Here is a 25,512-nt window from a genome sequence, read left to right on the forward strand (position 1 = left end):
GCTGTCTTCATAAGCTTAAAAACCTAATGGTTCTCAAGTTTTAAATGATGCTGTGCCAAATTCAGACCTGATGTAAGTAGATAAAACTCTATGGATTTCCAAAATTAGAAAAAGGGTTAAAAGTTATTTGGGGTTAGCTAACCCTGTCATATCCAATATCTCTTCCTTAATCTATACGTGAGTTTCCCCCGGAGCGCTGCTTTACCGCGTTATATCCAAATTGGTGTTATATCGGGTCGCATTATATCGGGGTAGAGGTATATTGTAATATCATGCTAACAACTTATTCTATATTTAGGGTTGCGATGGCACTTTTGATTTACTCTTTTAGACTCTATTTCTAATGTTTCATTTCAACCCATAGGTGGGTTTTTTTTTTTTGTTCCCCCCTCCCTCCCCCCAGGTTTGAAGGAAAGCTGTTGTTTTTTAGTTATTGTGAAATAAGCTTTTCGTGCACTAAAAATTGTTCAGGCCCTTTTAATGTTTAAATAATTCAACCAATTTTTTATTTTAAAACTTTGAAGTTAGCATATAAATAGTCCTCGGTGAAAAATGCATGCTTTGCTAAGACTTTAATTTAAGAAAAGGGAAGAAAAAGAGGATTTATGACTGAACGACTGAAAACAACTGTATGCACGAGTGCATAATATTTTCCTGAAGGGTTTAAGTGTGTGCCAAGAGCAAATACTCTGTTATATGTGTATGTATAAGCATGTGAGTGTATGGATATCTGCATGCAGAACCCTATCAATCAGTGTCTTTGTTAACTTCTACCAATCTAGAGCCTTCAGTAAAGTTCCTCTCTCTCTGAAGATGCAGATTTCTGAAGGTGACACCGCATGTGTAAAAGTGGCTTGCTGGCTCAATTTTTTTTTCTTATCCTTCACAGTGCTCTTAATTCCAGAAATCCATTGCTTGATGCTATCTTACCAACTATTGCTTCTTTACTGAATCTTGTATTTTTGGTTAAGATTATGTAAAAAGGCTGTGGTAAGACAACTCTCACAGTATCTAGTGGCCTCTCATCTTTGACCCTTGTCTGTCTTGTTGCTGAGCTAAGTATGGCACAGACACTCCTGTTGGTGATAGATGAAGATCAGATGTTCATGATGATATTATCAAATATGTCATCTGCCTTGGATACTGTTTACTACAAGTTGGCATTGACTCATTTGCAAAACCACCACAGGAATGAATTGGGGCTGCTTTTGGATGGTTTCAGTCTGACTTTGGTGAGTGCTCTGCAGGTGGTGGTATGCAATTGCTGTTCACCGAGGGCACTTTCATTTGGGTTTCTGACAGTTTCCATCATCACCCCTCTTGCTTAATATTTGCATGACTGTTGGAAGGATTAGTGAGAAGCATGAGTTGAGTGTCTTCAGTACGTTGACGATGGAGCTTTATAGCTCCATCTTCCCTGACTTGGCTAAAGCTGTCAGTTGCATTACTCAGAGTTTTGGGGGACTCTCTAGGTAGAAATCAGGGCTACCTGTCTGAGGTCCAATCCAGATAAGACTGAGATGAGATCGGTTGGTTGGGGAAAGCAACTGGGAGAGATGGTGGTGGGTTATGTTGGTCTTTCTGTAAGTATGTGCCTTCTGTTTGTTGACCAGTTTCACAATCTGTGGTCTGATTAGAGTTGTGGCTGCTACTGGCTGATCAGGTAGCAGCCACAGCAAGTCAGACTTTGGATGGTTGGGAGGCCTGTTCCCGTTTCTTTTAGATGCAGACTTTGCAACTCTCAGCCAGCCTTTGGATTAGACTGTGAGACTGCTTCTTAGATCTATTTGGAAACTGCAGCTAGTGCAGAATTCAGTAGCCTGCTTGTTAAGCAGTGTTTCCTGCCACAAGCTTATCAGTGCTGTGCTCTACAATCTGCACTGACTGCCTGTAAGTTTCAGGATTGATTTTAAGATGTTGGTTCTGACCTGTAAAACCTAAATGGCCTTGGACCTACCTGCTTAAGAGATCACCTCTCTCAGCCCATTGTATATTGCTATAGTTCAGGTTACTGGAGATGCCTGAGCTGAAGCCCTTGCAGTATGAGAGAAGGCATGATTGGCAAGATGTTCGCCACTAGAGCCCTGGACTTGTGAAACTTGTGTCCTCTCCAGACCCATGAGAACCCAAGTAATGTTAGCTTTCAGGGTGTGCTTTTCTGTTTGGAGATGGGTGTTGGGTAAAGATGGGTAATGGCGATGTAGGAGTCTGGTGGATGTTGCTTTAGTTCTTGTTTTTATTATTCTATTGCTGCATTATTTAGCTTGATCTGGGGAAACTGATGGTGGGTCTATTCAATGTATTTTAAAAATATTGTCAAGGGTGCTAGGATCATTGGATGGACATGTTTTTATTGTATGTAGAATAGTAAAAATCCAAATAAAAATAATAAATAGGACTAGAGATAACTGTAGTGATTTTTTTACTTTAGCTATTAAGGAGAGTGATTCTTCTCAGACTCTTGAAAATATCTAAAAGAAAAGCATACTACTGACTGTTCACAATTTATTGTATACCTACTACAGTACTGTACAGGACACAGCATTTTCTAGTGGTTAGACCATATGCCTGGCCTTACCACTGTTACCTTGTGCAAATCACCTAACTTCTTCTTCCTTAAGTTTCCTTATCTATAATGCAGAGGTACTATTACTTTTTAGGAATGTTTTGAGATTTGTTTTAAAATGTATTGAGATCCTTGAATGAAACTTGCTGTAGAAGTGCACAATAAGTATTATTATTAAGCATTCACTTGCTTAGAATTTTGCAAAGTTAGTTAAACCTTATTTGTGAAAATATCATTCTTTCTAAGAAAATTACTTTACTTAGTATTCTTGTTGCACACAGTTATATACAGAATTATATGGCAAAATATAGAAGTGGGTCTAAACTAAACTTTTCTTATGTGCATTAGTGTCTTAGTATTTAATAATACATTCCTGGTGGAATAGCTGATGATACAAGACCCTGATATTTTTAAAAATTATTTTGGTGCCTTGAGGCCCTGAGTCAGGAAGGCACTTAAGCATGTGGTTTAGTAGTCCCATAGACTTCAGTGAGGCTACTCGTGTACTTAGGGTTGAGTTCAGGCTTTATGTTCTTTGCTAACTTGGGACCTAGATTAGGTATCTTAATAGGTGGTCTGATTTTTTTTTTCCAGGGGTAGTGAGTATTTGCAGCTCCCGCTGAGTTTAATGGTAGATAATGGTGACTTCTGAAATGCTAATTTTCGGCATATTTCCTTGAAAATGTTTGGCGTAAATTCTTTGGCTTTCTAGATGACCTATTTTAAGATAAAATACATTTCATTAAGTGTATGTCTGTTGAATAAGTGAACATACAAACTGTTAACAGACTCTGGGAAAGCCACCCACACCCATCATTGTCACAAATTTTCTCATGCTACTTTGCTTTTCCCAGCTTCTTTGGTGTCTGTTTCTGATTATGCTGAGGCCTGGTCTACACTGTGGGGTGGTGTCGATCTGAGGCTACATCTACACTACAGGTGGGGGTCGATTTAAGATACGCAAATTCAGCTACGCGAATAGCGTAGCTGAATTCGACGTATCGCAGCCGACTTACCCCGCTGTGAGGACGGCGGCAAAATCTACCTCTGCGGCTTCCCGTCGACGGCGCTTACTCCCACCTCCGCTGGTGGAGTAAGAGCGTCGATTCAGGATCGATTGTTGCGTCCCGATGGGACGCGATAAATCTATCCCCGAGAGGTCGATTTCTACCCGCCGATTCAGGCAGGTAGTGTAGACCCAGCCTAAGTTATGCAACTTCAGCTACGTGAATAATGTAGCTGAAGTTGATGCACTTAGATCTGTTTACTGCGGTGTCTTCACTACGGTGAGTTGATTGCTGCCGCTCCCCCGTCGACTCTGCCTGCGCCTCTTGCCGAGCTGGAGTACAGGAGTCGACGGAAGAGCGCTCGGGGATCTAAACTAGACACAATAAATCGATTCCCGCTGGATTGATCGCTGCCTGCCAATCTGGCTGGTAGTGAAGACATACCCGAAGTAGCTATGAAATACATAGAACAGTCAAAACAGGGCAGCTTTTGTAAATGCAGATTACTGAAAAGTTTAAGGGGTGGCCTATCAGATAATTTCTAGTTAGTTTGAGGGGGTTGATTTTTGAAATGATCTGGGAAGTATACTACTATTATAAGCTACTGCTTTTTGTTTATAATAGTCCACCAAATCTAATTTTGGATAGATCTATATAATTCAGATTTTGACCTTTATTTCATATATAGGGGTCAAATATAGGGGAATATTCCTTTTGATCTAATACTATTTTGAAATAACTCAAAATGTAAATGACTGGTAAGCCAGAGTATTCAACAGAAATAAGTTACCCAAACATTTGTTAGTCATATTATTTCAGTTGTTTTTGGTTTTCCCACAGGAGTTCCCCCTGCCATTCAATGTTCTGTACGTTGGATAAAGTATAAGACCTTTAAATGACATACATTTGACAAGGAATGAGAGTTAGTAGTCAAGAAATTTATATCAAGAATAGAAGCAAGTAAAGAAAACAGAAGACAAAGCAGAAGAACTCACAATATTTCCCCTCCCTATTTTTCTCCCAGCATATTTCATCTGTCCTCAATAAATTCATTATCTCTCTAGCCTTTTGACATATGTCTGTTGTTTCCTTAATAAAGTGGCTGAATTCTGGTTTAAGAGATTGGCAGCCTATAATTTTACTATTAAATTTTTTCATCAAATATTTATAGGACAGAAGTAGACATTTTGTGGGTGCTTGAAGTGGACACTTTAGATGGTTTGTTTGCTATCTGAGTGTGGGAAAACTGTTTCTGTTGAAAAAATTGTTTGACTCCATTGCATCTGTTGTGTCCAGATAACTTATATAATTTGTCTTTAAAATTTACGTCGTGACATGTTTTACTCTTCAACGGGGAATATGTTTGGTGTCAAGTTTGGAAAAATTGGTTGAATATTTAAAAAAAAAAAAAGTAGCAGCTTTGTAAATGAGAAGGAGCCTCTTTTTAAGAAAACATCAGAAGAGGGCTAATTGCTCTCAACAGTTTTGCATGCATTTTTGGATAGAATGCACTCTGGAGAATAGAGTGCAAGAACTGGTAATTTGTGAAGTCATTTAGTTGATTTTGCAATCTAATACACTTTATAGTCCCAGCCTGTTAAATGGAAGAGTTGTGTTGCTGGTGGGAGAGTGCCAGGCGACCCACTCTTTTTGTTTGACTTCCTGCTTTCTAGTTGATTTTTGTATTAGTATTTTTTATGTAGGTATATTCCTGATGTACTCATGCCCCGTTATAATGGTCAATAAGACTGTGTCTTCCCGTGATCACAATCACTGTGACTGTATTGATTGTTTTCAGGCCCAAATTCAGAAAGGTACTTAAACATGTGCCTAGCTTTCAGCACATGACTCATCCCATTGATGCCAGTGGAACTACTCATGTGCTTAAGTTAGTCATGTGCTTAAGTGCTTTGCTAGATCAGGCCTCAGAGTAGCATATAGATACATAAAGATTTGCCTATCCAAACAGAGTGAAATATAGCTGACCTTATTTTAAAAGAAATTACTTAGTTGTCAACTGAAGTACATGAGTCCACTCAATAATCTAAGGTCTTTGATCTTTGAGAGGTGGTGGTGGTCCATTCGATTGCAGTAGGAGTACTATTTTGTTCTTTGGAATGAAGAATTGGGAAGTGGTATCTTCATCGTTCAACCAGGATTTTTAATTAACAGTCCTTTTGATATGAGACATGATCGAGTAGTTGAATAAAATAAACATGTGGAATTTTAAGGAAAAGGTAGCTTCTTAAAGTTACAGCAGAGAAAAAACGGATATTTTCAATTCACTGCTTGGCACAGGATTCTCAATATCAGCAATGATAACTGACAAGACTTTGGTCAGCTTTTACTCTGCTTCAGTGTGACAAAATTGAGTAACATCAGAGATCCTGTGAGCTGTTCGTCTGCAGGCTTAAGAATGCACTGCATCAGTTTATACTAAGTTAATATTTTCAAGATTCATTGCAACCATAAGGACTAAATATCTTTTTTGTTGTTGTTTTGTTGTTAAAAAAAAAAAATTTTGGTCTTGCAGAATTTAATGGCATTTACCAGGGAAAGCTCCCCTCTCTTCCCAGCAGAGTGGATTTTTTTTATGCTCTCCTGATACACCAGTAATCAGAATGTACCAAGAAACTGAACTAGTCTTTGAAAATAGAGCATAATAAGTAATTGCAACTACAGTTAAGTTACGTGTGATATTTCACAAAAAGACTAGTGTAGGGTTTTCTTGCCATGAGGAATCAGATTTTTCAAACATTGGGTGTTAAAAATGTGCATGTAATTTCAGACTGATTTGAACTTGCAGTTGTACATGTGATTGTAATGGGCTTTTGTGTTCCATATGTATATTAAAAATTACCTCAGGGTAATTTTTAATTCTTCCCAGCTCCATAGAGGCACTCTCCCATAGACTTCACAGAAAAGCAGAGACAGGATCATAGCCCAAGTGTATGTCAAGATATAGTTTTTATCTAAAGGATGAGGTCAGGAGCAGACAATAAAAAGGGAACTAGCAGAGAAGAAATTCAGATATCCAAGATCTAACACTGCATCTTTCTACCATTGCTTACATATCAGAAGAACTTGGTCCCATTCAGCTACTGGCCCACCATTTCTATATGGGAGCAAAAGTGACCTCTGCTTCCCACTGAGAAGAGTTAAGGAGGGAGGAGCTAAGAAGAGAGAGTGAGTGTTTGAGGAGGGACAGAGTATGATGGAATATGCAGGAAAAGAGAATAATCTATTCTGGGGGTGAGAGGGAATGGGACGGGGAAAGAAAATATAAAGCTTTAAAGAATAGGAAATACTAGCTTTGTCATTTTGCTTGTTTGGGTTTTTCTTGTTTTAAGATTTTTTTTCAAAGAAAAGGAATTGAAGGAAAAGGAGAGAATGAAATAGGAACATGTAATGGAGAGGGGGAGGGAAATTAACTTTTAGGATGCATGAATTTGTTCCCTACCAGATGGACACAAAAGAACATGATACATTTCTTCTAATCACATTGGTCATTTTATGAAATAACATTTAATAAAACTAACGTGTTTACGGGGGCAATACAATGGTAGTTGTGCTTTCAAATTTTAAAATGCTATCTGCACCCTCAAAGAAAGAACTTGATAGAAACTGCCATTGAGTACTGGATGGCAAATGTATGTTGCCAATTAAAATATTGTGTGAAAGTGTGCTCAACAGCAAAAGTAAAAGCAGTATGGTTTTGTATTGTATTTAATTTCAAGCTAGCGTTATAAAGAAAAGATATGGGATAATTCTGTTCAAATAAGTATAATAGATCTTAGAACTGTTAGTATGTGAAATAAGACACTAGATTGCAAAAAAACAAAAACAAACCAACAACATTGTTTCCTAAAAGGAAGACTGTTTGACTTTGCCCCTCTGTTAAGTCACCACATAAATCTTATAACACTTCTATTAATATCTGCTTGTTCTGCCTCCATAAAGTCTCTTAAATTGCAGAAGTGGTGTAAAGTTAATTATGTCTAATAAGAATGATGTAGCATTTGTTTTACTTATGAAATACCCACATTAAAAATATTCCAAGTGTTGTTTTTTTAAAAGAGCTCTTCCATGGTCTATTAAACTGTGATAGCTAAGAGGCTATAAAAATTTAAATTACTTTCTTTTTTATATTTGAGCTATTGGCACCTTTCAATAAAAGTGTTTTAAATAAATATTTTCCTGATGTGAGTTAGAAAAATACCAGACCTTTTGACTGAGAAATATACTTCCTGAAGCAAAGCACTTAAGTCAAGCTCATAGAAATGACATTTTTTTCCACTCCCTACAGAAAAGTTCTGTAGATTTTAATGGGATATTAGCTCAATTTGATAACCAAGACATTACTTTTATGTTGGTGGTGGTTTAGTGTGCTAAGGATGGTGATGTGGATATAATCTTGTGTCTTAAATCACAGTTAGTCTTTTAATATAAAACCCCCAAAAAGTGAAGAGTAAAGTTCTTGTTAGGTTTGCACACATCATTAAATTGTGTGGTATGCAGTGGTCTGTAAAAATCAAACTGTTCTAGGGCTTACTAGTAAAGTTCAGTGACCCTATGTGCTTACAATTTGATCTGACTGTTTCATATGCCTTTCTCAAGTGTTCAGTGCACTGCTTAGAAATTACTTACGCTCTCAGCTGGGTCTGAGATTGTTTTTAAAGGGGGCTATATACTGTAACTCATAAGAGCTACTTTTGTATCATGACATCTACACTGTGTTCTACCATATTCCAAAGGTACAAGCTATGAGTAGTTCTGAAGTGTATTTGTAAGGTTGCATTTGATGGATCACGGTCAATAATTCATTTATCCAACGATGAACATGGCTAACTATCTCAAATATTTTAGTTTCTTCATTTTAATGGGAACTCTTCAGGTGATTCATTTACAAAACAAACCAACCAACTTTGGCAAACAAGTGATGTGCATGAGACAAATTATTCAGGGGGTGGGGGAGAAGTTAGTTATGTTTGCTAATATTAACTTTTTTAGAAATAGTAGTGTATCTGCCAAGTGTTTTTAAGAAAAGCTACAGATGGGGCCATAGAGGGAGAAACAGGGACGTGACAACTTTATTTAATACATTGAGTTAGTTATTTGGAGGGACGCAGTGTGGTGTGAAGGAGATAATTATTTTGTTTAGTTAAAGAAAGGGAGTGTTTCTTCTAAGTCGATAGTAGCTGTGAATAACTTTAGTTATTTTTTAGTTCACATATTCTAGTAGTTGAATGTTGGCTTGATTAGTGTGGTATGTTTTGTAGTCATTTGTTGATACTTTTCATGATATGGAATGGCTTTTATTCTGCTTGTGATATATGAAACAAAGGCTTTCAACTATTGGATTTATACAGTAATGGCTTGGCTCTTTCCTGTCTGACGTATCTTCTCTCTCTCTATGCCACACTGCTGCAGCTATGGTCAGCAGAGGCACTTCAGCTGGAATCCCATAGTTATAAAAGATGTTGACGGCATTCTCTGTGAGTGCTACAAGAATCAGGAACTTACTGCTCCTCTTAGTCTGAAATATTATGTATTTTGTGACTTTTGGGGCATGCAGCAAAAGATATATTTGATAAGATTTTTGAAGAGAGCTGGAGATATACTTCCTGAAATGACGACGGTTGGAAATGAGTTGTTTTTGTGGCTAGGTGGCTGGCTGGCTGAGAGAATTCTCTTTTGAATGTTTATTTTACTGCTGGTGAGGATTTGTTGTAGTATTAATTATGGGTTAGGGTGCCCAGAGTCTTGTATAGGTGTCTTTATTATGTAAATCAAAACAAATATTTTATTTAATTCTTAATTGATTGCATATACACTCTGGATTTAAAGAACACTTACATCTTTTTGGACCAAATTTTAGGCTTTGTTTACAAAAAGTTTTTAAAAGTAGTATACTTGTTTTTTATTTCACATAATTGTCTTTCTTGGGTTGCATAGGTTTAAATGATTGTGTCCCAGTAAGTAAAGTGTTGATGTACGAGACAGAATAGATTCCAACTTACTCAGCCTTAGCTAGGTTGGATCTGCAGGAATACAAAGGATTTTACTCTGAATACACCAAAAAACAAAACAAAAAAAACCCTTACAAGTAAGATGCCATTTTTATACAGTCACTTTTTAAAACTAGTGTGGTTGATAATGAATTACTTCTAATTCAAAACTATACTTTTCTCTTGGTCCAGTTCAAAGCCTACTAGGCAGTTTAAAGCACATTAGTTGGCAGATAATCATAACTATAACTTTTTTTAGTTCCTTCTTGAGGAATGGAAATGTGTGTGTTCCCTCAAATATGCTAATCATTTATTATACATCTATATTCAGTTTGTTTTCAGTTTGTTCCCTTTTAATATACACATAGCTACAAATGTTAAATGCTTCAGTTTTTTTAACCTAGTATATCCTGTACATTACCAATTCATCGGGAACTTGGCATGACATGAAAATAGGCAGGAAATATCAAGTCTCTGACTTCAGAAATCTGGTGGCAGAGCATATGTATACTCTACCACACAAAAACCTGTTAAAAGAACAATGGAGCAGCAGGTCTATGGAAAAGATAATATGTGATCGTTTAATTAAATTGTACCATAATGCATACATAGAAGAAGGCCAAATTGAGGTTGCACAGGCAACCTTAATTCTGGCATTTCCTAGCTTTTGAGTACTTGAGTGTGAAATTGAAAAACGTTGTTTTCAGATTGTGTGTGTGTGTGTGTGTGTGTGTGTGTGTGTGTAATTTCCTACATTTTTAAAAAGCAAACTGAAAAAACAGATTCCATCATGTGACAGCATCAGGGTTGGGAATCTTTAGATTCACTGCACAGACCTTTGGCACTTGAACTGATAGCAGTAGTAGATTGTCCTCCTCTGTGGACGAACAGTAGAAGGGATGGGACACTTTGCCAGAGGGTTTCACAGATGTTTGCTGATAGTAGAGGAATGGTGAAACTCAAGAATCTTGTATCGGGGGTAGCCGTGTTAGTCTGTAGCCACAAAAATCACAAGGAGTGGCACTGGACTCCTTGTTGTTTTCAGGAATCTTGGGTTCCATTCCCACTCTAGAGGGAAGTGTTCTCGGCTGGTCACAGACTCTTCTGCCCATTCCTCCAAGCATGACCCCAACCTATCTTTGGATCAGTACAGTCTCTTTCTCACCTCTGACTCCTTGTTCCCGTCTCACTTCTCCGGTTTCTCATTCCAATCCCAGTCTCCTTGCCCAACCAGGCCTGCTCTCACCCCTTGCCAACATTTTATACAAAACGTATTTCATTGGACATCATTCCACAAATAGAATTTTAGAATGTCTGTGTTCCTAAAATTCCTCAGCTAAGTGAGCTACTGCCATCTCCTTTGGTATTTAATAAGAGACAAGAGCCACAGTGGGCAAACAGGAATCAAGGAGCATTTTCCAGAAGCCCCTAAAAGTGAGGCCAACAGCAAAACCTTGCCACCTCATTATACTTGTGTAATCAGTAGTACAGTTTTTGTTTTTAGGATTTTTCTAAATATCTTTGAAGATAGTAGCTTGGTATAATTTTTTTCTTGTCTACTATATAACCATTTTTTATGGTTGGAGTATTTATTTATATATGTGCTCTGTTTTTTCATACTGTCTCTTCTGTTCCCTTGAAGTGTTCCTCTGACAGTCCAGAGCCACTTCTGCCTAAATCTTGCCAATTCCTATATGGAGAGAAGTATATACAAATTTATCTTTTCTAGGCACTAGCTTTGCCTTTTAAAATCCAGGGCTGGAATTTAAATGCCAGTTTTGCTGCCTCCAGCAGCAAACTAACACCTTCAATAGTTTTTCTCATCTAATCACTTTGAATATTTTTCTTGGGTTCTTCTTTTTTCTGCTGCCTTCACTCCTGGGTCCTATTCCACATCTGTGGGACCCAGTTTCTGGTCAGCAGTTTCTTCTTCTCCATATTAATTCACAGTGGTGGAATTCTTCAGTGAGCTGCAGCAGCAGTTGTGTATTGTCTGTTACCAGCTACAAGAATTTCCCAGCTAAAGAGTGGTTTGAGTAGGGTTTGTCAATCTGCCGAGTCTCCAGATACAGTGGCCACTTTGTTTGATCGGTCTCCCCAACGTAGCTTAGTCTGCTTCCACTAGTATTCTTTCTGCCTGCACTGATCTCCCATTCCTTGAAACAGCGGTGCTCAGTAGGGCTCCAAACTGTATCCCAGACCCCATCAGGTTCCCTCATGTTGTTGGAACAAATTTTCAACCTGCCAGGTGCAGCAATGCCGAGTCTTTGGTGGGACAGCACTGTTCTCCAAGCTCAACAGAAAGCAGAAGATGCATGAGCTGTTTGGGTGTCTGTCCATCCCCCTTTGTATCTCACCCTTCTGAGGACACCTACCAGCCCCTCACACTCTTTGTGGAAGCCTCACTTACCTATCTGATCTCCTTCGGGACTTTTGTGGCCTCCTTCAGTGGGTTCAAGAAAATCAAGCAACATTGATCCAAGAAATCTTTTTTCAGAAGACGGTAAAATTGCATTCTTATGTTCTTCTCCTTTCCACAAAAGCACAATTCTTTGGAAGATAAGACAAAGCCTAGTGCACCAGGCTACTGCTATGGAGACAGATAATGTAGGCATACCCCAAAAAGGAATTCCTTCCAACTAAAGAAATCTGAAGAGAAGCTGTCCTTTCCTATACCAGAACATTGGGAAATATTTATGGATTTCTTGTAGTTATGCGCAGAGTGCAAGTGATCAGCATACCTTGTATAAGGTCTAGAAGGATGGTTATCCAGTTTGCCTTGATACACAAGCTGTCCTCTTAATAGCAAAACTTTTAAAAGGCTAATCTTGTTAAAAGCGCTATCTTTCACATACACGGAGCAGTCTCTTAACAGACGACAAAGCTTTCTGGATCTGCCCTAAAAATCACTATGACCTGTTTACATCTAGGGTACATCTCTCTCCTTTATTCCAACAAGTCTCCACCCTGGTCAGATGCAAAAAAAGGAAAACCAAACCCAGCTATACCATCCACAAGGGGCTTTTATTCTCCCTGTGTTTTGTTTATGGTAATTTGCATATACCTGATAATAGATGCAAGTGGTATGACCTTGCCTTGTAGCAGCTCTGACTTTTCATATGAGCAGTCCTTAAGGTAAATTAACAGATATACCAGAGATGTTCTATTTTCTGAAAAGAATTCATGTATACATACACAGCAATTCAAAAATTTCAGATTGCCAAATGTTTTAGTAAAGTATATCTGGTTATTTTGGAAATGCATTCTGTTTACAGAGCACTTACTGCAACAGGCCTCAATCCTGACTGGGCCTACCTACCATCATACAAATAATGTTGCTTATGTACAATGGGGAAGTAAGAATTTTTATTTTGAAATTTAAATCTTTTTCCATACTAAAGTAATAGTACCTTGGATTTTATTTTATTGTTTGCAGCTGATTCATTTTAAACTAATAATTAGGACTTTTTTTGTTTTATACCAGAAATTATGGAGAAGTCGGGTGAGGAAGGAATGCCTGATCTTGCTCATGTAATGCGCATTTTATCTGCAGAGAATATCCCAAATTTACCACCTGGGGGTGGTCTAGCGGGCAAGTAAGTACAGTGCTGGAATGATTTATGGATTTTAGTAATTATAATTTTGAATATAAATACAAGTTCAACATGTTTCTTCATTAACTGAAGCCTTGATTATCTTTAGTAGAGAAGATGTACAAACTTAAGTTACTAAACATTTAACATTGCTCAGTTTTTCATATATTAAACTAGTTCACTGTCTGCACTACAGAAAATATAGACAATACTTTCTATTTTGCCACTACTAGCCCCCCACTCCATCCCAAATAGGGAAAAAATAAAGACTATTTTGATACATAACATATTGGTTTACCATCCCATACAATTACATTTAAAGATATAAAATTTGGCATATTTGAATTTTTAGTTCTTTATATTTGTTCACTATCTATAGAAAGTGATAAAATAGAAAATTGAACAATTTTCATGCTACTCTGAATTTTTTGCTTCAGGGCCCAATGTGTACTTGGGTCAGTGCCAGCGTAGCTTGCCTCTTCGAAGAAAAATTGCACCCATTTTGTTTAACGTCAGCCTGAAAGTTTGAAAGGTAGAAAGCACTTTTCAGTATTAAAATTGTGAAATGTTTTTTAAAATGACATTTTAGGAAAAATTGAGGTAAGCCTATGGTGGGACACCAGGTTTTTTTGCAAGCCTATAGATGGGACACCAGGTTTTTTGCTAATGATTTGTTTGTGTCACTGGCAATATGAGCCCAAGAGAGAATTTAAGTGAACTGTTGTTCTGGTTGTTTAAGCCATTATTAAGCCAAGGTACAGACCTGTTTAAAATCTTCTACATTGGGATTCCCATACATGGTATCATTTCCCAGCATAAGCCTCAAAAATACCAATTTTAAAATATATATTTTCACATTTCACGGTTTGTGTATGGTAAGAATTGCTGCTCACCTTAGGAATTCTTAGACTGCTGGGCTAAGCTGAAAGTATGAATGTATTCCAGAACTACTGTAATAAAACTTGGGACATTCTGCATGTACATGGTGGGAATTTATGAAATGTTCAAGCAACTCTGAAGATGTAGTGGGATAAAAACCGGCGAGGAGAGGGGGCTGGGAAGCAAAAATTCAGAAGAGAAAAACGTTGGTCGCATACAAACCTAAACCTTGAAAAATCCTTCGTTACCATTAACTGAACTCTTTATATTCAGGGTAGACAAACAGAAGTTTAGACATGAAATATCTCTCTTCATTTTTGTGGTAGGATGTTCAAATTTATATGGCATTTCTCTGCTATATTACAGGTTTTTTTTGTTTTTTTGTTTTTTTTTCTTAATTTTTAGGCGTAATATTATAGAAGCTGTGTATAACAGGCTGAATCCACACAGAGAGAATGATGGGGTAAGTTTTACTTTGGGATCTTAGACTTCACTAATAATGAGGAAACCATAATACTTCAATGCAGGTGGGGTACGGAACAAAATTTCATATATATATTTACATGTACATCACTGTTCAAAAACTTTATTGTTAAAGGCACAGCGATGTTGTGTGTGATACCCAATTCTGAAGAATTAATTTTTAATATAAATGGCTGCTTCTGCTTTTCGTTCAAGACCATGGAGCCACAATATGGGGACTTACTTTAGGAGCTGTTGGTAGTTTAAATATGCTCTGGCTTTGAAGTAGGTAATGAGATTGTAATTTTGTTACGTGTCCTATACTTGAAAAATCTAGTGTCAAATTCTGTGTCCTTGTAAGAATCATATTCACACAGAAAATTTCTGTTGTGTGCACTAAGTGAAAAGGGTCTTGGTAGTGATACTAGCTACGCTTTATTAGCATGTTGCACAGGTGATTCCAGTGAAGATTAGTGTATTTCAGTTTTGAAGATCTTTTGTGAAATGGTTTAGAACTACTATAATTTACACTTGAATGAAAGTAACAAGTTCTTTGTTCATTCCTGATTTAATTTTTTTTAATGAATTATTTACACCTGTTGTGTGTTCAACTCCTGGACACTTGAGCTTTCAAACCTTTAAACATTCAATTAGACCAAAAAAAGTACAACACTATACTGGTTGCTGTAACTGTTTAAATTACTACGTTACTGGATTGAGTAAGGAATAAATGAAATTTACAATTTACACTTTTTTAACATCTGTTTTACAAAGTAATTGTAAACAGTCATTCCGTGTCAGTCAGCTCCATAGTGACAGATTGGTTTAGAGACTTCATGTATAGGAGACTAAAACATTTTTTTTTACTTGTTTAGATAATTTCTCATTGCTTAGCAAAATGTTGCCCCTTTACCCATAGGGTTCACTCCCTAAGCTAATTTGTAAAGCTACTACCCTGTTCTCTAAATGGTCCCCAGGAACCATGCATGCTGAGATGCCTAAAAAAATTCAGTCAGCAAGTGAAGGCTCTGTTGAGAGGCTGGGTAGGGTTGTCAGATTTTATTTATTTATTTATTTTAACTACTTTGAAATTATTCTGAATCTAGTTGTGCATATAATTAGCCTCTGTAATTATATGATCTTACTGTTATCACTGTCTTTCTCGCCTCACTCCATCTACTTCCCTTCTGTTGGCTGTTAGCTTGATATGTTGTGTTGTCTTAAGAGTGCATGTGCAATTGCAATGTTGGCAGCTGTATGCCAGCAATAAAGTTACTGTAAAACTTTCTAGTGTAGATGTGGCCTTAGATTGCAAGTTCTTCAGGGCAGGAACTGTCTTTCTATGTGTCTTTATAGAGCCTAGCACAGTTGGGGGCCTTGATTCTGATTTGGGCCTTGGTGTGCTGTCACAATACAGATAAATAGCTAATGGTTTCATTGTCACATCTGTCTTTTTAAAAATTAAAATTTGTAGTTTATATTATTTTTTTTGTCTTAGATCATAAAGGTTAGTTAAATTTTACATCCTTAACCCCTTCAAACTGTGCCACAGTTCCTCCCAAAATAAGCCAGCATGTTTCCAAGTGTCTCAGCTGTCTTCATATCCTCAAACATCTGCTGTTTCCTCAGTCCTGCAAGTAACTCTGCATCCTCCCAACCCACCATGACTCCTAACAGTTGGAATACTATATGTTCTCTCTGTCTCAGCATCTTTTTACCCATTTCCAAAAATGGAAATGTTTAGGATTAGTTAAAGCACCCAATTTAGAACATTTGCAATGAAAAAAAAACCTGGCTCCTCTGTCAGAAAATTATAAATGCTTGATGGTGCTGCAGCATATTTGTGACAAAGAAAGACTTTCAAAGGAAAACACAAAGGACCAAATTGTTATAATTTGTGTAGCTCCACAAAGGCAAAAACCAGAGTAAACAAATATGTTAAGCATTCTCTCAGCTACTGATGAATCTCAGGAAATGTCTTGGACCTGCTTCATCAGTTCTTAAATATTATCTATTTGTATTTTATTAAAATAATTGTTTAATTCTTACACAAATGCAAATCTGGTGGGCATAGTAAAAACAAAGGAAGGGCAGGCTTACTATTAAAGGTTATATTTACATTGAATACTGTATTATGCAAAAAGTGTGGACAATACAGTGCAATGCACTTTTTGAGCTATATAAATATAGTTTTCTTTTCTGCTAGAATTAAATAAAATCCCTATATTAAGGGAAATCTCTGTGATCTTTGAGTATTGGAGGACCAAGAGGTCCCTTAGACCTGGGACTGCAGTTTAATGCATCAGCCACACTAGGTAAAGGATCAAATTTGGTTCTCTGATAGGAATATCTACGTCATTTGACAACAGCATTATTTCCCTTCTCTGTCCTTGGCTCATATGTCCCAGAAGGACTTGAAGGGAGGAGAAAATTCAGTGCTGCCATTGGACAACAGAGCTGACACCTCTTTATAGTACCCCAGTAGATGAAAGGTACTTTCCTTTCTCCTTAAGAGAGGCTGAGTCTAGTAGTTCATGTGCTGTGCTGAACCTGATAGTCTAGGTCAGTGTTTCGCAACCTTTTTGATACCAGGGACTGGCTTGCTGCATTCCTAAACTGTGTCTGGCAGGGACCAACTCTGGTCCATGGACCGGTCGTTGAGAAACACTGCTCTAGAGAAACACTGCTCTAGGTCACTGCTAAACTCACTCCCCCAGCCCCTGGACTTTCCTTCAGTCTCCTGAGCTTGATGCTTAGAGAAGAAGACTGAAGAAGGAATAATTCCATTATTAGTTAAAATGCTTCTGTTCTTCTCTATGTTGTGATAGCATAACTGGAGTGCCCCTACAAACCTGCATTCAATCAGATACCAAAGGAAAGGGCTGGATACATACAACACACCCAGTTGGTGGTGGCTTGTAAAGTGTGTTTCAAAATGAAATATTACAATGCTCCTAGTATAAGTCATGTTATAGCAAAAGCAGAGCTTTATATTAAAAATTATGGGCCAGATCCACAGCTAGTATTAATTTGCACAGTCTGGAGCTGCACTGATTTTACATTGCTGAGAGTCTGACCCTATTTTGGTGAACTGTATTCTTACATAGACTAAGAAAAATGTTTACAACTGTTTAATATTTTTCTATCTGCAATATTGCTGTAACAATCTTTGAAACTCCTTACTTATGACAACATTCAGAAATCTTCAATCATTCATTTAGTGATGTGTAATATATTTATCAACATTCCATATAATTAATTTATACCGTATTGATAAAGTGATTATATATAGATATGATTTGCATTGCATGTTTTTAATGTACAGTCAACAAAATATATGGTGTGGGATAAAACCTGAACTGATGAAATTATAAAGTAAAAGGTATTTATATTAATTTTTGTATTTGAGCAGATGTCTAGGTTGTAACAATATACTGTAGTGTGAACAGCTTAAATAAAAAAAGTAATCTTCATTTGATGACAAATGAATTTATAGCTTGATGAATCAAGAATGTTCAGAAAGCATCTTTTATCGATTATTTTTTTCAGAATACAAATGTAGTTATATTTTTCACAACTATAAAGGCTTTTATTTAAATTGTAGTCAAACTCAAGAATTTTGTCCTCGGGTCTAGTGCACTTTCTTGTGGTAACTATTTAATTTCTCAAATATATTTCTGTTAAATAATAACTTAGGAGCAAATCCTTAACACAGAGCAAATCATTAACACTGTACTGGAAGAGATCTGCAGAGGAAGGAATCCTCCCTATAATTTTGCAGCGATGTTTTGTGGGTGGTATTGGAGCCTCCGAGATGCTTGGTCACTGGACTCCTGTGCACTCTTACTTGGTGTGGAGTGGAGTAGTTGGGATCCCTGGCTCATCTGGGGATTGGCCCTGCTTTGAGAAGAGGGTTGGACTAGATGACCTCCTGAGGTCCCTTCCAATCCTGATATTCTGTGATTCTATGATCACTGATCCCTAGGGGCATGCTTGGTTACCAGGAACCCTTGTGTAGCACTCTTGTGTAGTAATTTCACCATTTCAGTTGTAGACAAGGATCTCTATAGATAGGAAGGTGGAGACAAGATCTGCTCCTTAATAGCACTATAAATGTATGTGGTGCTGTACAGTAATCAGTGCCCAACATGTAATAGACCCTTGCACCAAAAGGTTTGCAATCTAAACGAATAGTATAATGTATTTTTGCTAACTTGCATTTGATTTTCTCAATGATGTAGCTGAAGGATTTAAAATGGAAACAAGTTATAAAAATTATTTTAGGAGGGTTACAATACTACCAGAAAAAATCATTAGAGGCTAGCTAAAATGTAATAGGAAGAGTTGTTATTTTATTAATTTAAAAAAGAGATTGGATTGCTCTCAGATATTGGGTGTTTTTTTGTTTGTTTTTTTAAGTGGCTGTATTTTTCAGTAGTTCTTTATACTTGCACTGTGTACTGATTAGGGCCTAGTCTACAGTAGGTTGATGTAGCTACAGCATTCTGGGGTGTGAAAAATCCACATCTGAGCGCCATATCTATCCGTGGTGTAGATGCAGCTAGATTGATTGAAGAATGCTTCTGTCAGCCTAGCTTACCATCGTTTGGGTAGGTGGTATTCCTAATGAAAAAACCCCTTCCATCACTGTAGGCTTCATTTACATTATGGGGTTATGCTAACATTGCTATTGCACTGTAGCTGTGTTACTATAGTCCCTTATTGTAGCCATGGCTTGAGCCATTGCAGCTCCCCTTGAATGTAGAAATGTGAACTGTCAATACTAGCCGCCTGGGGAAAGTGTTTCCAATTTCACAGGACAGGAAACCTCAGTGGAGTTTCAAATATTAACACTTTATGTTCTCTGAAATAAAGAAATTTTTACAGTTTTATATTCAATAACAACAAATTTTGAAAATGACACCCACACTTTAAAACCAGGTTATTCTGATTATTGGAATTGAAGGGTAGAGAAAAGATATGTTATGGCAGCCAGTATTTTCATGAACCCCCTAGAATTAGATATCATTTGACATTTGTAAGGTTAGGATTCCAAGTTTTCAGATAGCTTACAATGTTGGTTACAGCTCTGAAAGCTCTCAAGAATAGGGGCCACTAAAATCAAATCAGAATTGAAGGAGGCAGTGGGAAAGCATAAATGGCAATCAGGATGATTTGCCTATAATATCTTTTGTAGCGAGAATCACCAGCCTTCTAGTGTTATCTAGCTACTATTTCTAGCATGATAGTTAGTGAGGCATCAATAATTAAAATATCTTCTGGCCCCTCAAAGCAACAGAGCTGTTTTGGCACTGATCCAGAACTTAAAATAGCCAGTTTGGACCTCAGAGCCATGCAACTTTTTCTCCTGGCAAAAGCACACTAATCACCATCACAGAATAACAAGAGAGTTTTTTGGTTTGCTTTACCCATTTGATTGAAGTAGTCTACAATGCTTTTGCAGCTTGGTGTGTGGGGGGGAGGAGGGGAGGATTCCTTCCCACATCATAGGCCACAATTCAAGATGGGTGTCTAAATTTAGGTTGTTGGATTTGGCTTTAGCTAGATATTCTGGATAGTCATTTTCCTGACAGCAACTTGGGAAGAAAAAGTGCTAGATCATTGGCGTTTTTGTGAAACAGTATCTTTTGTGATGCTGATTGGCAATAGCTTGGCCCTCTACCCGCTGCATTGTACACATGAAGAAAATCAGATTTCAAGTGTCAAAGAATTTATCAATTAAGTGAATTCTGATACTACAGCATCCATTGTTGGCAGTAAACATTTTTTAATTAAGCTGTTCACATAGGGTGTATATTGCTACTGAATCAGTAGTACTTTACATTTTAAAATATTGACTCAGTAGTTAGTGTAAATTTAAATGGCCACGTTCTTCACTTTTTGGCTTCCACTGAAGTCAATGACTGCCAGACAACTATGTGCATCAAAGGACATATAGTTTGAACTAAAGGCCGATTTATTCTGGGGTCATCTTTTTGATATTGTTCTTTGTGCCTCACATAAAGTAGATTGAAATGTTTGTCAATATTGTAAGTCTTAACAGAGACAATTTAAATACAAGGCATTTTCTTAAATGCCCATTCTAAAATAAACAAACATGAATCAAATAACTTAATTTTAGGATGCATGTTGCTAACTTAAGGTATTTTTATATATGCATAGGAGGGCATAAAGCTCAGATCTTTTCCTCAATCAGAAATGACTTTTTATATAATGTATTTTAAAATATATGTATCATTCTAAAATATCCTAGTTTAACTACTGATTTTGGGGTCTTGAATCTTAAAAAAAGGACCCTGGCGAACCCGAGGAAAGTGGAACACAGGGGAAATTGGTGGAAGCTCTCAGGCAAATGAGAATTAATCATAGGGGCAACTACCGCCACCTTCTGGAGGAGATGCTGACTAGTTACAGGCTAGCTAAAATACAGGGAGAAGAGTGCACTGCTGAACCAGCTACAGCATCTACTTCTGATAATCTTGCTGGACCCAGTGACCCAGTGGCAGACACGCAAACAGAATCTGAGAATCATCTTGCTGAAATGCAGAGCTCTAATGAAGATTCAGGGAGAAATGAGATGAGTGATAAACAGGTGTAATGTCTTTGTGTTGCACACAGCCGATTTGATAGCTTGACCTAGCTGTTCTAATGTATTCATATGTCAGCACATTGTTGCATCAGTTCTAGAAAGTTAGTTTGTTTGTACCTACATTTATATGTACAGACTTTTTATATGAAAAGTCATCCTTTTTTGAGTAATTTAAAAGTTACTATTTACTGTAGTTTGGATTAATAAACAAAATGTAATTAAATTTTATATTCTGTGTAGCAGGAAGCGGGACATCTACATTACTGGTAGTTGGTAGTCTTAAGGATTTACTTTTTTAAAACCCTGTGACATCAGTGATAGGAATTTTTGACAGATGCAAAAGCAAGTTTTTCTTTGTGTTGTAAGCGCATTCCTAGTGAATGCTGAATTTTAATACTTTACATGACATATATTAATTGGCATCTTAATCAAATACACCTTTTGTTCACATTTCTGAATTGAATTATTTCACAGCATAATATCCTACCTATTGCATGTTTGTTTGAATAGTATATAGTTCACATTATCATAGTTTCAAAAATAATTATTCACTTGTTTTAGGATTTGTTATGCCACTCTTTTTTCCCCTCAATGTATGGTCCTTTCAATTTAGACTGTATCCTCTGTTCAGTGTGAATATCTTACTTATTTTCTAGAGAACTGTATCCTTCACTATTCCATAGGTTATAGCATAATGTATATCAGACAATAATATGTACTTAGAATTAGTGTTTAGTGTGAAGCTCTAAAAATTTGTTTAAATCCAAATAAAAAATATGATGTGGAATAATATCTGTATGCATATTGATTTTATTTCAGTAATTTTGCTGATATTATGCTACCTCAAGCTTTTTGGAAGTTCATTTGAAATACTAATTATCTAGTCATGGTTTGGAAATATTTGTAGCTACTGTTAATAACAGACAACAAGGATCGTGACACTGTTTATTAAACTAGCTATTCCTACAAATATTCTGGGAGTTTTTATTATCGTAACTCTAATCTGTGTTCTAGCAGTATTTCATAGTTTTAAATTAAACACTACAATAAAAATGAGGCAAACATGCTGTTGTATTTTAGGTTATATTCTACATTTTGTGTTATATTCCTCTTCATTGTGTGAACACACATGCACATACACACATTCAAGTAGATTAGTGTATTACTATGTTACTGTGAATCTAACTGCCTGTAGTTTATTTCTGAAATGCCATTGTCAAAAGTATGCCATTGTCAGCAGTGACAAAGGTATTTTGTCACAGTTCCTATTATATTTTTGGTTGCAGTTGTTGAAGCACTTGCACAAAATTATAGCTTTTATCATCCAACAAAGATATAAATAAAAGTTCACTACCTCAGTGAGTAAGACCCTGTGGGAGCCTCTTGCTAAATATGGATTATCTTTCAAGAGTTCAGAAATCTTCCTTAGCATTTCACAGATTTTTATAGATTTTTTTTCTTAAGTAGTGATTAGCTGATGGATTAATGTAATAATACACTGGGTGATTTGTTTAGGTTTTTATTTATATTCATTGCAGTGCATTATTTTTATTGCATTAATATGTTCTGTAAGAGAAAAGCATAGCTAAACTTTTAATCAGTTAGTCATGCTGCTTCCAGAGATGAATTCCAGAGATTCTGGGTACAGAGATATATATGGAAAAAGTGATTTTGTGTATGTATGTAAATTAGTAAAGAAAACGTGGCCATTCCTTTCATTTTTTACTTCCTTGGGTTACACTTTATTACGTTGTTAGAATTCAATTAATTATGGATGTAGTTTTTTGTATTGGTGAGTATTAATATTTTTCCTCTTCTTTTCCTGTAGGGTGCTGGAGATCTAGAAGATCCGTGGTAGCCTTACAAATCTACTAAAATGCTTTTGATTCTGAAAAAAATGGGGGAAAAAACTTAATCAGTTTTCTTCAATACAAGGGAAAAATTCTGGTGGATTTCCAACATTTTGTGAAATGGGCAGAAAGATATTAGAGTTTTCCATCACTTGTTTATTTTTGTGTTTTCTGATATTGCCACTCTTAGCATTGCCTGTATTAGAAGTATCTTTACCAGCCTCAGGCATACGGACTCCATCTTTGTTGAACTTTTAGCCCTAAAAACCAAGGAAAAAGTGATTCTTTCAGCAAATCAATATATGTACCTGAGGTGCATGGGATTGTAGTTGTACTCTGAAGATACATTATGGTTTAACGAAACTTAACATATAAGCATGAAAGAGTACAAATAATTGTATGAGACGTTACTTATTTCACTTTACCAAGTTGGAAGGCTTTTGCAGCTCTGTGGCTTGGAAGTAATTTCAGTTGGGCAATATGCTATAGGATTTGTATTTCCTCTCCCCACCCCCCTCCCACCCCTCCACCCCCAGTTTTACCTGTATTATCAGACTGTTAGGTTTCCCTACAGTGTCCAAATTGTGATACGTTGCCTACTGCTTGCTTGATGATAAATGTATTTGGCAATAATAGAAGAAGATTTTAGGCGTCTAAAACCAATAAGAATTTTACGCACGTGTACAACACATCCTTAAACTCTTGCTAGAAAAAAAACCTTTTAAAACCAAACTGATTAATTTATGGTTAGATGTAACTTAATTTGACATCTCACTCACTGCTGCAGGTTTTTTTAAAAATGCTGAAAATTTGCCTTTATTATAATGTAAAATGTGATTTTTGTTCTACATGTGGTTTTCTCTAGTTTCCTCTAATTTTTCAGCTTCAGATACAGACAGAAGTCTTGTGTAATATGGATATAATTTTTAATTGTTTGCATTATTTTCAAAGCTCAAATTTATCACTTTGAGATTACTATAAATACAGTTAAAATTATCTATTTTAAATCTAAGAAAATATTAGAGATATTTTCATGGGTTCAATGACCTTTCATTTTATAAGCAATGGGCATGGTACAGAGTGGCTGTCATGTAAGGTACTTGAAGATTCTTAGTTTAATTCTATTTTTGCAATAACTTTGATTTTTTTTCTGAATTCTTTTGAGTTGTGCATGTATTGAGTCCAGTAGATGCTAAAAACGGAGAAGAATAAAGTATTTATCTAAAAAAAAAAAAAAAAAGCTATTGGGGAGGGGAAACAATGAATGTATCCATCTGTACATGCTTTACATGCTGTGGATGCCTTGTAAACATTTTCCTATTTGTTTAAACTGTGTTTCAGCGAGGATGTAATTGCCCTTGTGTGTAGTTTAAGCTAATGACAGTCATCAACTGGTTTTGTGTGAAATGGAATTCATGCTATTTTTCTGTAACTTTATCCCCATGCTGAGTCTGTAAAAACACACACACTCACTTACTGGTGCCTATGGGCAGCTTTCCCAATCATTTTGATTCATTGTGTATCTGATTTTTTTTGTTTTGTTTTGTTTTTTGTTCTAGAGAGGATTATTGCCACAATATATTTTATTTATTCATTAGATTTTAGCCTTGTAAGTTAAATTGTTCTAAATGACGATGTTAACAGATTTTTGTCCCTTTGCTGGGTTTTTGGGGTTGTTAAAAGATTGGGAATGAAGAATGCAAAATGGTTTATTGTTCAGACTGTCCGCTCTGGTCCAACCCTGTACTGATAGTACCTTCCCAGTATGATATTGTGATGTTTCATACAATACAGTGAACATAACCAACTTGTTATCTTCAATAAAGGATTGCTAAAACAGTGTGATACACTGCTATTTTGTGCAGAAGGGATTTATGCTGAAAAGGTAGAAAGTTTGATTATCTTTGCTTTTGTGTAATTTTAAATATTCATTTTTGTTTTTGCTGCCTATATATGTGTATTGACAATGCCAAGACTTCAGGGTTTGGTCCTTTGGTGACATACAAAACCAAAAATCTCCGAATAGGCACATCTGTCCCAAACAGTGGGATGAATTTGGCCTTGTAACTGCCATCAACCTTTCTCCTTAGTTTAGTTGTAATTTATCCATTATTCTAGAGGTTGGAAAGTGTGAAATCAAGTCTGATAAGAACTACAGATGGAGTTAAAAAAATAAAAGTGATCAGGATTTGAATTTTAACCATAAATTCATGGACGATCCCTAGCTACAGCCGCAAAAATAAAATTGAGACAAACTGCTTGTAACAGCTTGACAATCTTGGTAAATCTGCAACTTCCAATAGTGGCTTTATACTTTCTGGTGAAGTACTAGGTAGCAGTTACTCTCTAATAAAGATGTTACAGATAATAATTAATTTTGGCCCCTATTAAATATTTACACTGTAGTAGAATGTTGTGGGAGAGGGTGAGAATAACAAGTTGACAGTTTTGTTATTTCAGATACAAAGCTTGTTGTAATTCCATAGATGAAGTTTTCGCCTGGAATACAGATACCTGCATCTCATCGTTGTCCAAAT

General features: G+C 36.4%; 1 protein-coding gene across 12 annotated transcripts in view; it reads left to right on the forward strand.

The window, feature by feature from the left end:
- PPM1B (protein phosphatase, Mg2+/Mn2+ dependent 1B) overlaps positions 1–24,814 on the forward strand; it is a 107,601-nt gene extending 82,787 nt beyond the window's left edge. For 6 of the 12 annotated variants that reach the window (XM_065590671.1, XM_065590674.1, XM_065590673.1 and 3 more), the window contains 3 exons: positions 13,066–13,177; positions 14,459–14,516; positions 22,954–24,814. In XM_065590671.1, the coding sequence (XP_065446743.1) occupies positions 13,066–13,177; positions 14,459–14,516; positions 22,954–22,983 (200 nt within the window). In that variant the 3' untranslated portion in view covers positions 22,984–24,814. Of the gene's footprint in view, positions 1–13,065; positions 13,178–14,458; positions 14,517–20,828; positions 22,096–22,953 lie in introns of those variants that run through there. The other 6 variants (XM_024107450.3, XM_065590668.1, XM_065590669.1 and 3 more) reach the window with 1 other exon arrangement.
- The last annotated feature ends 698 nt before the right edge of the window (positions 24,815–25,512 follow it).

The sequence above is a fragment of the Chrysemys picta genome, chromosome 3, assembly GCF_011386835.1.
Source record: "Chrysemys picta bellii isolate R12L10 chromosome 3, ASM1138683v2, whole genome shotgun sequence".
NCBI classification, from domain to species: domain Eukaryota; kingdom Metazoa; phylum Chordata; order Testudines; family Emydidae; genus Chrysemys; species Chrysemys picta.